Genomic DNA, 14,181 nt, shown 5'->3' on the forward strand with positions numbered 1-14,181 from the left:
TCTGGATTTTGGGGATGAGGTAAATGAGAACGGAGAGGACGATCTACCCAGTGAGGCACCCAGGAATAGTCACCCACCCCCTTGCCTCAGGACCTCACCAACCAAGAAAAAAAGAAAGGTGATTGTAATAGGTGACTCCCTTCTGAGTGGAACAGAGGGCCCAATCTGTAGACCAGACCCGTCCCACAGGGAAGTCACCTGCCTCCCTGGGGCCAGGATTAAGGATATACAGAGGAAAATTCACTCCCTGGTTCAGCCCTCAGATTATTACCTACTACTGATATTTCAAGTAGGCAACGATGAGGTAACTACCAGAAGCCAAAAGGCAATGAAAAAGGACTTCAGAGCACTGGGACGATTGGTCAAAGGATCAGGAACACAAGTGGTGTTCTCTTCTATCCCACCAGTCACAGGGATAGATGAAGGGATAAAAAGCAAGATTCAACAGATCAATTCGTGGCTAAAAGACTGGTGTAAATGGCAGAACTTTGGATTCTTTGATCATGGGCTGATCTACAGGTCACCAGGCATGCTGGCAGCAGGTGGGGGAAGCCTAACCCAAAGGGGAAAAAGGATACTGGGACAAGAATTAGCAGGGCTCATTGAGAGAGCTTTAAACTAGATTTGAAGGGGGACGGGGTTGGAACCAGGGTTACTAAAGTGGTGCCCAGGAGTAGTGTACTAGTGGGTAAAGGTGCCAGTAAGGCCTTGCAGCCTGTTGCAGCAGTCGATGTGGGAGAGAAAGATACGTGCAGCTGTGAAGACATAAGGAGTAGTGATAAGATGGTAACTGCTGATATGTCTGCACATGGACAGGTGGGAATTAGTGCCTGCCCTCCCAGAAAAATAGTGGGACGATTAGCCCAGCTGAAGTGCATCTACATGAATGCACACAGCATGGGCAACAAACAGGAGGAGCTGGAGGCCATCGTACAGCAAGAAAACTATGATCTGGTTGCCATCACAGAAATGTGGTGGGAGGACTCGCATAACTGGAGTGCTGTGATTGATGGCTATCAACTCTTCAGAAGGGACAGGAAAGGAAAGAGAGGTGGTGGGGTGGCCCTTTATGTTAAGAGTAATATTGTATGCCTAGAACTTGGCAATACACATGAAGACAGTGTTGAGTGCCTATGGATAAGAATCAAGGGGAAGACCAATAAGGCAGACCTTGTGGTGGGAGTTTGTTATAGACCCCCAAACCAGGATATAAAGACTGATGAAATATTCTATAAGCAGCTGGCAGAGGCCTCACGATCACTCCCCCTTGTACTCATGGGGGACTTCAACTTCCCAGATATCTGCTGGAAATATAACACAGCAGAGAGGCAACAGTCCTGGAGATTCTTGGAGTGCCTGGAAGACAACTTCCTAATGCAGCTGGTGAGGGAACCAACTAGGGAAAGTGCCCTACTGGACCTGCTGATAGTTAACTCAGAAGGTCTTGTGGGGGATGTAAACGTTGGAGGTCATCTTGGACAGAGTGATCATGAAATGATAAAATTTTCAATTCTTGCTGAAGCAAGGCGAGGGGCCAGCAAAACTGCCACGTTGGACTTCCAAAGGGCAGACTTTGGCCTCTTCAGGAGCATGGTTGAAAGTGTCCCTTGGGAGACAGTCCTGAAGGGCAAAGGTGCCCAGGAAGGCTGGTCGCACTTCAAGGAGGCACTCTTAAAAGCGCAGGAAAGAGCCATACCCAAGTCCCAAAAATCAAGCAGGAAGGGAAGAAGACCAGCCTGGCTAAATAGAGAGCTTTGGCTGGAGCTCAGGAACAAAAAGAAGGTTTATGATCTTTGGAAAAAGGGCCTGGTAGGCAAGGAGAAATACCAGGAAGCGGTGAAGATATGTAGGGGGAAAATTAGAAGGGCCAAGGCTCAAGCTGAACTCATCTTGGCCACTACAGTTAAGAACAACAAAAAGGGTTTTTTCCAGTACGTAAACAGAAAAAGGAAGATTAGGGATAATGTGGGCCCACTGAGGAATGAGATGGGCACCCTAGTGGTGGAAGACACGGAGAAGGCAGAGTTGCTGAATGCCTTCTTTTCTTCAGTCTTCACTGCTAAGGCTGCCCCTCATGAACCTCTGGCCTTGGAGGCCAGGGGGAGGGTATGGAGAGAGGAAGTTTTTCCTCCAGTAGAGGAGGACCAGGTTCGGGACCACTTGGCCAAACTGGACATTCATAAGTCCATGGGCCCTGATGGGATGCACCCGCGAGTGCTGAGAGAGCTGGCAGAAGTTATCGCTGGGCCACTCTCTATCATATTTGAAAAGTCATGGAGAACAGGAGAGGTGCCAGAAGACTGGAGGAAGGCCAACATCACACCAGTCTTCAAAAAGGGCAAGAAGGAGGACCCTGGGAACTACAGACCAGTTAGTCTCACCTCCATCCCTGGGAAGGTAATGGAGAGACTCATTCTAGATGTCATCTCCAAACAAGTTGAAGAGCAGGGGGTTATTGGAAGTGGGCAACATGGGTTTACCAAGGGTAAATCATGCTTGACCAATCTGATAGCTTTCTATGATGCCATAACTGGTTGGCTGGATGAGGGGAGGGCAGCAGATGTCATCTACCTTGACTTCAGCAAGGCTTTTGACACAGTCTCCCATAACATCCTCATTGGAAAACTAAGGAAGTGTGGGCTGGATGAGGGGACAGTGAGGTGGATTGAGAACTGGCTGTGTGACAGGACCCAAAGGGTAATGGTTAATGGAACAGGCTCAAGCTGGAGGCCTGTAACCAGTGGTGTCCCCCAGGGGTCAATACTTGGTCCAGTCCTGTTCAACATATTCATCAGCGACCTGGACGAGGGGACAGAGTGTATCCTCAGCAAGTTTGCTGATGATACCAAGTTGGGTGGGGTGGCTGACACCCTGGAGGGCCGTGCTGCCATCCAGAGAGACCTGGACAGGCTGGAGAGCTGTGCAAGGAAGAACCTCATGAGGTTCAACAGGGAAAAGTGTAAGGTGCTACACCTGGGCAAGAAGAATGTCAGGCACCAATACAGGTTAGGCGTGGACCTGCTGGAGCCAAGCTCCGAAGAGAAAGATCTGGGAGTCCTGGTAGACAGCAAAATGACAATGAGCAAGCAATGTGCTCTTGTGGCCAGGAAGGCCAACGGAATCCTGGGCTGCATAGGGAAGAGTGTGGCTAGTAGGTCGAGGGAAGTCAGTTAGGGATAGCCTGAAAAAGACAAACTTCTTGGTCTGGGTGGATCTTTTGTGTTTCCCCAGCCAGACTGTACTCCATCACACCAGCAGTGCAGTGCCGAGCATTTGCAGGCACGCACGTGGACTCCAGCAGCTCCTGGAGGGCTCTTGCCCACTCATATCCTTCTCTTCCAGTCCCTTAGCACCATGCAGGACTGCACTGGTTTCTGTCCCATCCCGCCATGGAGCTTTCCAAGCAGAAGAGATCTTGTCAAATTAATTTCTACTTGTATGGACTGTAGAAGGAAAATATCCTTAGATGTTTCTGCTGTGGGAGCTGATCATTTATTGCTTTGTTTCCTCTTTTGGTTAATTTTTAATTCATGGAAATGCTTCCATTTTATCCTCTGGCATTTTTTAAAGAACCTTTGCTATGGAGTTGTATCAAAGGCTCTCTGAAGATCCACATTGTAGGGACTGAACAACCATTTTCTGTGTTGAAATATTTTTTTGAGTCAGTACTTATGAGTGACAGACACTAAGTGCTTTTTGAAAGAAACATGACTTATACAGACTCTCAAATAGATCATATTTATCCACGTATTTACCAATATATGCTTTTTTCAAGTTTCTTCCAACTTGTTTTGCCCAGAAGACAAACTTTCTGGTGTGCAATTTCCTTAAGTTCTTTTTTAAAATTGGTGTCAGATTTGCTACATCCCACTTCTTTGGTGCCAAGGCTGATAAGTGATAAATTCCCAGTTACACTTAATATTTAACAGTTTCCTATTGCATTCTTTGAAACTCCCAGGTAAATCTCCTTGACCAACTTAATGGGAATGAAACACAGGACTGAACAGAAATTGCACGTGGCTCTTTAGATGATATACCAAAAGTCTATTTTTGTGGCGATTCTACGCCCCTTAGCATGGAATTTTAATTAGCTGTAAAAAAAAAATTAAAAAATCTTGTACTTCAGGGAAAAAAGTCTTCACAGTTTTCTAGAAGTTCTGCAGAAAACTAACTATTGCTCCTTGATACTTAATTTTACATTATGTTTGTGCAATGGGCAGGAAGAGAAAGCAAAGTAGAAAAACCTCTGTGTTGTTCAATACCAGGACTTCTTCCAAATTCAGAAGCTAAAGTGTCCTGACTGGTAGTCCGTAGCTCTGTGTCTCTTGTACAGCATCATCCCTAGGCTATTCTTCTTCCATAGTTCATTTTTAGCACTTTTCCAATAACAGAGAAGGAAAACAGCCTAGGCCGGGTATTTTTATTCCCCAAGGAGAACCTTTCCAGAGCCTTGTTGTGGAGGGCCACACAAAGATCAAACTCCCCAGAACTATCTTATTCCTGTTCCCCTTTCCATCATGAAAATGGATAAATACCTGAGTACCAGTAACTCTTCTACAGAGCATAACAGGGAACACTGGGGGAGCAGCCAAGGTTGGAATCAATCAACTGGGGTACTGTCCAGAGCACATTTGACCAAGAATTGTGCAAGGCCTCCAAATAGTGTCTCCAGTTCCTGAAGTACCCAACTGTGCTGGAAGTGCTGCTGCAACCCTGAAAATCATCTGGTTCTGCTGAGAGTGGTGACCAGCACAAAGCTTTTGGAGTCACTCTGTATGATTCAAGGATAGCACCTTGTGAACTCCTACTCTAAAATGTTTTTCTTTTACTTCTGATCCCTTGGAACAGCTGAAGAGAACGCCCAGGTGTGCTGAAATATTGCTGAGGTGCCAACAATGCTCCCACATTTATACTAGTAGGAACCAGGTCTGTTCAGTGATGGCTCTCCAATTCCCAGTCACACTTTTATTCTGTTTCCAATCTGATCCTGACTGTCACTTTTGAAGAGCACAGAATGGAAAGAAAAGGTGCAACACTGCAAAGAATCTCTTGGTTCTAAAAATCCCTTTTATTTTAAATTGGGCAGTGCAAGTTACTGCACAATGATAACTGTATCATTGTTTAAATTCATGAAAAAGTCACCCCTTCCCATGGTCATTTCATTGTATGCTATGAATGTGCAGTAACAACAGTTTCTTTTTCCTGTTACAGATGAGTGGTACTGAAAGCAATTTGCTCTGCACGTGCTCCACTGCATGGAATGATTCATTATATGCTTTTATAATATGGATTAGCGGTTATTTGCTTGAGCTACTTCCCCCCTGAGGCACAGTCAGTTTATTAACTGAGTTCATTTGGCTAGTGCAGTACAAACTGTTTAAATAATTCGCATGAAATATACAACTACATTTAAAATATCAAAACAGGAGTTAAAGTTAAAACCGTAACTAGGAATTTTCTCACTTGTTAGCTTCTTAGATAGTGGTAACAAATTGCTGTGGTAACAAATTGCTGTGCATGTTTTTGCATCATCTCCATCATCTGATCTTCCTCCTTAAATACATGGACTTAATTGCATGTGTGAGCAAAAGTTCATGTTTCAAACTAGCCTCACTGCTGCTCCTCCAAAAGCAAGCCACAAGTGGCTCCTGTAAGCCAGCAGTTTTAGGTACAGCTCATCCCGGGTAAAGAAGGAACAATTCTGGTTCACAGGAGGACCAGTGTGTGTGTTGGCGGATTGGCTGCAGTCTATGGGTCTGCTTGGGAGAGCAAAGATGTACATTGGGATTACAAGCCTTGCAGCTGAGAGGCAGAATGACTGACTACTCCTGACTAACTACAGAAGTGTGGCTAATTTTTGCAAATGACCTCAAAACCCAGCAATCAGAGGACAGCAAATTGGTGAGTTTGTGTTTAAAAGAGAATAAAATATGACAGCAACTAAGGAGCAATGAAGAAAATCTACACAATAGCAGGAATGTTAAAGATAACAGAGATAACTGGATAGGAAAACTGTGGCATATACGTGTGACAGATGCGCTTGATCCCTTAACCAAACTAGCAGAAGTTTAGTACAGGCTCCTAAGGAGGTAAAGGCCTGAGCTGTAGCTGGGCCAAGAACTCCTCTAGTTTCAACTTGTTCTCTGAAAACCCACAAAGGATCAGAGTGACACAGTAAGCATCAATACAGGAGAGTTTGGAACACTGATCAAGCGATTAATGCATAAATAATAGGTGGCTTTTCCAAAAACTCATTTATCAAAAAACAAAGTAAGTTGTGGGTACAAGGAGTCTCATGCCTGCCTTTCCATCGCATGTGATTTGACTACAAGCCAACTACTTTATCCCATAAATATGACAGCCTAAGTGAGCCGCCTTTGAGCAGATTGCTGGATGAGCCCAATTTGAGCTCCCCCTGAACTGCAGCTATACTGCCACCAGGTGACTCTCCCCTTGAGCAGGGATGCCTCTCAAGGTTTGAAATTCCTTACCTGAGGCTCAGAGATCTTTCCTTGCCCGAGGTGCAGAGATCCCTTACTCCTTGACATTGAGAGATCCCTTATTTCCCAACGTTGAGAGATTCCTTGCCGCAACAGATCCTCAGTAAGTGACTAATAGCTTGTTAAACTTTGCAAGAAGCTTTGCTAACTCAACTTTCCTTTGTATGTTTCTTCCCTACAGTAATTAATAAGGTGAACCTTGCTATCAAACTTATTGAACCTTAGTAAACCACTGTCAAACTTTGTTAAATTCCATTGAATTTATTGAACTCTGTCAAATTATTATTATTTTACCTCTATAAAACATATTGCTGCTTCTCTCTTTTGAATGAGGTGCATTCCACTCATCCGTGACAAATTGGCGTAGTGGGCAAGATCCTAAGTCAGTATCCGTGACAGTACATTATTCTGCCGGGCATCTGACTGAAGCCGATTGTTCATGAAGTGTTTTTGGCAGGCTTGCGAGTGAAGATATCCAAAGGCTTGAAACTCTTCAGTACATACTGGAGTCACAGATGTGGTTTGGAGGAAAGGACAAAGGAGACAAGTGTCTTGCAATCCAGGTTAGCATTTGAACCATTGGATCTACTCAGTTACAAGCCTAAATAGAGATTTTTAGGGGCATAATTTAAGGCTACTATACCTGAAAATTTCAGCACTATGTTTTTATTTTCTGTGTTTTCTTACAAAATATAGGCCTGTCTACAATTCATTTCCAGCATATCTTCCACTCTTAGAAATCCTAAATCCCTTCCTGTTAAAATATCATATATGCTCCCAACACAGAAGAAAGACAAGGTGAAATCCTTTCTTCTCAGTGGGAGAGAATAGATACTGTCACATTGGCCCAGATAAATGGCTCATCTGAAATATATACTACTGGCTAAGAATCAAGAGTGGTAAAAGTAACTCAAAAGTGCACAGACTCAAGGCCTTCCCTCAAATTTTTCTACTAGCCATCAAAGCCATGCCTAGTTGCAATGGAAAGTGATGGAAATATTACTTTGCTCCCTGCCAAACTGAATCTTCCCTCCAGCAGAAATGGTTTAGCCAGATCAGAGTGGTATAACTTACACTTCCCTGTGCCAAGCTTTCCGATCCTGGCTCCTGGAATGGCTCTATAGCAATTTCTACTACATAATTGAACATTTTTCTTGCTCAGAGATACTTAAACTTCTGGAAATAAGGCAACTATTCTAAAGGCTTTGTCTGCAAGTAAAAGTTTTAAATCCACATTCTTGACAATTCTGCCCCTGTCCATGTAAAATAGGATGCACTAAGCTGATCACAATTTTGAACTTTTCAGGTTTTACTGCCAACTTTGCTTTGGCTTGTGTTCCATACTTCTATAGCTGCATATAATTGAGAAAGTAGGTAACACAAAGAAAGGCCTTAGCAAAGATACACCGGTTAGAAGAATTAAAAAGGGAAAATGACCACAATGAACAAATGACTACCAACTATATTATGGTACTATCATTTACCAAGAGGAGGCAAGAGAGTTTGCAGCTTAAGCTAAGGAAAGATCCTGCCCTTTCTCATTATTTTTTGTCACTTCCTAACAAGATTAGGATCATTATATAGGCAAATATGTCTAATCTTCCTGATCATCAAAAAAAGTAATTAAAAATAAATACCCTTCATGTATGAGAAACAGCTTGTCACTGCACTGACTGAGATCTATAAAATTTGAGTTTGCCTAAATCACAAAACATGTTTTCAGCCAAAACCCCACACAGCTATTGATCTTTTTTTCTGAATATTTCAAGCCATGCAATGAAGTCTGTGGTACCTCCTAACTCCATGAACAGATGGACAAATTTCCCTTTCTCAGCAGAGAATATGCTGCAATTCAAAGGCACCTTACAGCTTAGACTAAGAATTCCTCTGTGTGTGTCACAAAAGTCAAATCCATGCCTTTAGACAACATCCATTTGCTACTTAATTTCATGGTAACAGCAAGAACCCAACTGTTATCCTGTCAGTCCAGTAAGAAGATCACTCACCTTGGCTGGCAATAGAAGACCTACAGTGTGTGACTGAGCAGCTATGACACTACCCAGTAGAAAGCATGCGTGCATACACAAACAAGGCAGCTATAAGAGTGAGACTCAGTTCAAAATTAAGACACCTATATTTAGCTCTTTATGCAAGGTAGGGTAAAATCCAGTTGCCTAAACATCTATAGCTATCTCAGACTGCCTAGGGTATTCTGCCTGCCTTCCAGCCTCTGCTTCAAAAGGCACGGATCTCCTATAGTTCATATGCCCTATCTACAAGTCTCATGCAGATTTTTTGGATACCTAGAGGATATCCATATGATTCATACATGAATGAGTTTCATCCTTAAGTGTCGAAGCTCCCATGAAGTCAATGAAGAGCTAGTCAATACAGTCCCTGGAACAAAGAACAGCTGATGGAATTGATTTAGTTTGCCTGAAAACAGATGTTCAGGGACATATGAGATGCATGACCTTAAGCTTTTTATAAATCTCTTTAAGCTTCTGGCCATTCCAGAAGGATGCAGATGTCCTGCAGGTCCTGTGTCATCTCTGTGAGTCCCATGCAGATGTCTCAGGTGCCCAGGGGTGTCTTTAGTGATACTAAAGCCCTATACATGGGTTACGGATACAATCCCTAGCTCTATAATTGGGAGCTTTGACACCCAGTGCACACCTAAACTTAGATGGTTTAATTTGGATGTGGAATGTATGCAAAGCATCCAAGTAAATAAGTGAGGAGACAACAGCATAACAAAAGGACATTTTGCTGGAAGTAAAAATTAGATTTGATACGTCTCAGCAGGGAAAACAATTAATCTAATTTCTTATATAAAAATGAGGAAAATAGAGCATTTGAGCATAACAGCTTCATACAATAATTAAAAAAAGTTGTGATGCAAAAAATTAAATGCATTTCTAAAATCAGATTAAGTAAAAAGAACAATAAATACAGGTGCCTAGCTCCTAAAATCATCATTGTACAAAACCAGTTCACTCAAAAATATTTTTATTGTGTCATCATTAAATATGAATGTATCTCTAAACCTGCTTCAGAGGAATATCAGAGCAAGACTGTGCTGGGCAGAACTCTGTAAGATTGTCAGGATTCATCACCTGGTAATGACTTGGGAGAGGGGCTGGATGCTCATGAGATCTTTTGCAGATACAAACACATTCACATGGGGAAAAAAAGGGAAAAAAAACCAGCTAATAAACAGATCTCATCTAATACTCTGGCCTAAATCATGCAAGAATTACAAATGGATGTTCTTCCATGCTATTATCTCAAATATTCCTGTTTGACTTATACTTCCTTGTTTGACTTTCTCAGTTGAGCATTTCCCCTACTCAAAATAAATGTGTTACAGCATTAGAAGCAGTTGACGCGTGGAAACTAACCTTACAACTCGAATAGAGTTATAAAGCAGGTATGTTTATTGCGGCACCGGGTGCAAGGGGGATTTCTCCTCCTAACTTGCACACCCTTATGCTGAACCCGTAGTTATTTATAATGTAAATCATACATATGCAAACTATGGGATGGACTAATACAATTAGTTCTAAGAATAGGTGTGACTATGTTAATTATTTCCGGGGCCTCATTATAATAAGTCTACTCCTCCAGGCATGTGCGTATCTTCTCCTGGTGGTTTTCCTTGGGGGTCTTCAGGGGGGGAAGTCAGGAAGTCTCACATTCACTGAATCGGTTCCCACCGATTGTTTTGCTAACAGGGGCCTTCAAGCTTCTTGCTATCTTCCTGTAATCGATCAGGATGTTCCTGTTTGCCTACTGAGTGTTCTTTCAAGGCTGGGGCCCACGTCCGCTAATTGAGTAATTCTTTTGTTTCTTTCCTCCCTTCCAAGGTTGTGATATACATCCCTTGCATGATTAATCCTTCTGTTTTTCCATTTCACAGTTTAGTGGTCAGAAATTTATTTTTGCGACAACAAAGCTCTGTTCCCTTCACACACACAATTCTGTAATAATGCAGTGAATCAGGACATACATATTTAGTATTGTGTCTTGGACTTAAGCACAGGAACACAATTAAACGTTCTTCATGTTTTGATTCTGAAGGTAAGCTCATGGAAGTTACTATTTCATCAGTATAGAAAAAGTCAACAGTATAGACAAAAGGTGATATTGTGGTTAAGTTTTATTTATAACAGATTTTTACTGAACTTAGGACATCTGGACCACACCTCATCCGCCAAGGATCAAAAAATCCTCATGTGCTCTTAAACCTCAAGAGAGAAATCAATTGGTCCAGTAGACTGCATCTGGACAGGGATTATTTTTGTCCATTGAATGAATGTACTGTAAAATACAGACACTGGGGGGTAAGGATCAAGTCAGGACACGTTCGTTTTTGTTCTACTGACCATTCTGTAAGAGACAATGAATAGAAGCTGGTACATATATCATATTTCACTGTGAAATACTGACTTTCCACATTTCAGCAGAATCAAGGAGGAATTTGCAAATTTTATTTCAGTTCATATGTCTAACTAAAGAGATTGGTACACAAAAGAGAAAAATAGTATATAGCTTTATTCTGCAAATGCCTATCAGAAAATTCATCTTCTTTTAACCAAATCAGAAGACAGAGAAGGATTCAAAATACATTAAATAAAGGCCCCACATTGTTTCAGCCCAATTTTAATATGAAAATAAATGCTTCACTGCCCCACACTTCCTTACATGCTTCTTAAATAGGCACACTCATTTCCCATGGGACATGTAGGCAGCAGAATGAAAGTATTGCTGCAAGCAGGAAATGAAAGTAGGGAACAAAAGTGAAAAGTTGATACAGTCATTGCCTTCAACAGTCAGCTACATTAGGAACTCAAACCAAATTTGGTAAATGTTAAAGAAAATGCCTTAACTAGCAGGGGAGAAGAGAATCTTAGATGAGCTGGTGTCTGATAACACAGAGGATAAGAGACTGAGCCACATACATAGAAGTAAATAAACAAAAACCTGTGTTTTCCCTATCCAAACCCCTTGTTTAATAAATAAAATGAACTTTATGGAAGAATTCTCTGAAAACTGATCATTTGAGTTCCAATTATATCTTATTTCAGCTTAATGTCTACATTAACAACAAAGTAATACCATTTATAATCTCTCCAGCGCTTCTGCAAATATGGATATCTAGAAATTTTAAGTATGCAACTCCAAGAAAATGCAGAGCTGTATCAGGGCGAAGGAGGATGATTATACCTTTAAACTGTAGGACAGTTATGACTACAGGCAACTATGCCATAGCTGTTTAGTTTAGTACCATATTCTAGAACTAACCCTAGAAAGGCTAATGAAACATGGCTTACAACTCTATAGGTATTTAATTTGCATTCAGTAACACCTAAGTATGGAGCTAAAGGAAAAAAAAAATTGAGAGATGTGAGAAATTTTCATTGAAAATTTTAACAGTTTATTTACAGTTTGTTGTGGAAGCTGTTTTCACCCCACTTTTCCAAAATTATTCATCAGACTGCCCTCAGAAAGTCTCTCTGCTAACACTGATTTTGGCTAGGAGCTCAGGAGGGGCACCTGCTTATGGAGCCACCCTTCTGCAGCTGCTCCGTAGCTCTGGGAGAAGTGGCGACATGTTTGTATAAAATTAGTAATTATGGAAAACTATTATTGCTCTCTCCAAAGGCCAGAACAAGACAGAGGAGACTAGGTTAATGTGCATTTGTTTACAGGAGCAGATCATAATCAGCGTGAGCAGATCAGTCTGACACAACATAAAACTCCCACTGAAGTTAATGGGAATTTTTTTGTTCGAAATAAGTAAGAGACCAGTTCCAAAGGATCAGCCAGAGTCAAAGCAGGCCTCTGTGTGATACTGAAATGGTTCTAAGTGCTGGTTGCAACAAGAAAAAACATCAGAGAAAGCTCAGCTGGAGCGAGTACTTTCCAGCCCTGCATTTAATTCAGAAGATGGAAGAATTGAGGTGAATAAGGGTGGGAAGGAGAAGTACTGTAGAAAGCCAGAGGTACATTCAGTGGATGTGAACCCTGGGCAGATCTGCTGAATCATGAACACCATAGGATGTGCATTCAGAGCTTCTCCTAGTTAAAAAGGTTTCTGCTGGCTACCCACAGCCAGCTGGCTGGTCGAGGCTACATGTTCTTTTCAAATCCCTTTTATAACCTCTACTCAGGAATTTCTAAGTGTATTTTTATGACACTTGTTCATATTGCCCTCAGACCCAACACATACAGTCTTAAAATGCTTCCTCCATACTTCCAAATAGCTCTACATTTAACATATGAGTATACTAAAAAGACTTGTTAAGGGGGAGAAAAAAAGTTTTGATAAAAAATTAACCCCATACAATTCTTTCATAACTTCAGTACCTGAGCAAGGAAAATCCAGATATCTAACACCAACACTGATCCAGCCTGGTTACACATCACACACCTAATGCTGTCTATGAAATTCACCTTCATTATGCAACATGTCTCAAACTCATCCACTATCTTTACAAAAAGACTAACTGACATATTTTTCACATTTCACATGATGTACCCAGGTTACTGCAATTGAGGAACATGCATAGTCCTGACACATATAATATAAAAATACTCTTTATATAAAGATATACACACACACAAAAAAAGCATAGAAAGGTATCATAAAACTTACCATCACTTTCAGAATGTGAGTCATTTGCACAGACCAGTGCCAAAGTAAACAGCAGATGCCAAAGATCCATACCTCTAAGTCTGTAATAATAAAAGACATAAGGGAGTTTGTTTATAAACTGATATTGCTAACTAATATTACATATAAATTATTAGCTAGTTTTATTGAATTTCTGACTGGATTTAAACCAGAAGTGTATTTAGTTTATGGTTTATTGCCTCATAAAGTCATACATCATCTTGCAGTCTAGGACAGATAGTAAATACTATCTTTATAAGAGAACAAGCTTATAGAACACGTTCTAGTTCATTTAATATGTATGTGGGGGGGGACACACACAAGTATTGTCAATCTCTAGCCAGCTTCTAGGGAGTAACCACACTCCACCCACAGCAGCCTTTGGGGAATGGATCCCAATGAGTAGCCTAGGTTAAATGTGAAAGTAGAAGAACAGTATCTTTTTCAGGGAACAAAGAGATGATGATCCCCTTTCCAGCTCATGCTCTTCTGAAGCTGTGTTCATCTTTGCAGGCCAAGTATAATGCTTCCCGGGTCTAGACCTACATGCAGTAAAAATGAAGAGTGATGCAGTCTAATAAGCCAGCTCCCACACTAGAAAGTCAAATGGCTGTTAGCAGAGAAACACCAGCTTAGTATCTACTGCCACCACAAGCAGCAGGCAGCACTCCATGAGAGGAGAGAGCAGTATTAGCTGTGGGGCAGCAAGAATGAGAATAACCCAGGCTAATTCTCTGGCCTGTTTCTCACCAGCATCCTGCACAACCCTGAGCACATGCCTTGGTGCCCCTGCTCTACCACACTGCTCTTAGGGGACTACCATGGAAGCAGTCTCACGTTGGAAACTTCTACTCATGTGATTTCTGAGAAGGCAACTTCTGACGGACCTAAACACATCCACAGTGTTGTGGTTTGGGCCGGACTGGCCACTGAAATGAATGACAGATGCTTTCTCCCACCTCTCTCTCAGAGGAGAGGAGGGAGAGAGAGACTTATGAGTTTAGA

At 41.7% G+C, this 14,181-nt stretch overlaps 1 protein-coding gene across 1 annotated transcript in view; it reads right to left on the bottom strand.

Annotated features, from left to right (window-relative positions):
- The window catches only part of LOC141476557 (growth hormone receptor-like), a 103,573-nt gene extending 90,345 nt beyond the window's left edge, over window positions 1-13,228 (bottom strand). Inside the window, exon 1 of the mRNA XM_074165247.1 lies at window positions 13,159-13,228. Coding sequence (XP_074021348.1) covers window positions 13,159-13,228 — 70 coding nt within the window. The remainder of the gene's footprint in view (window positions 1-13,158) is intronic.
- Window positions 13,229-14,181: the final 953 nt, after the last annotated feature.

Source organism: Numenius arquata, chromosome W, assembly GCF_964106895.1.
Source record: "Numenius arquata chromosome W, bNumArq3.hap1.1, whole genome shotgun sequence".
NCBI lineage: Eukaryota > Metazoa > Chordata > Aves > Charadriiformes > Scolopacidae > Numenius > Numenius arquata.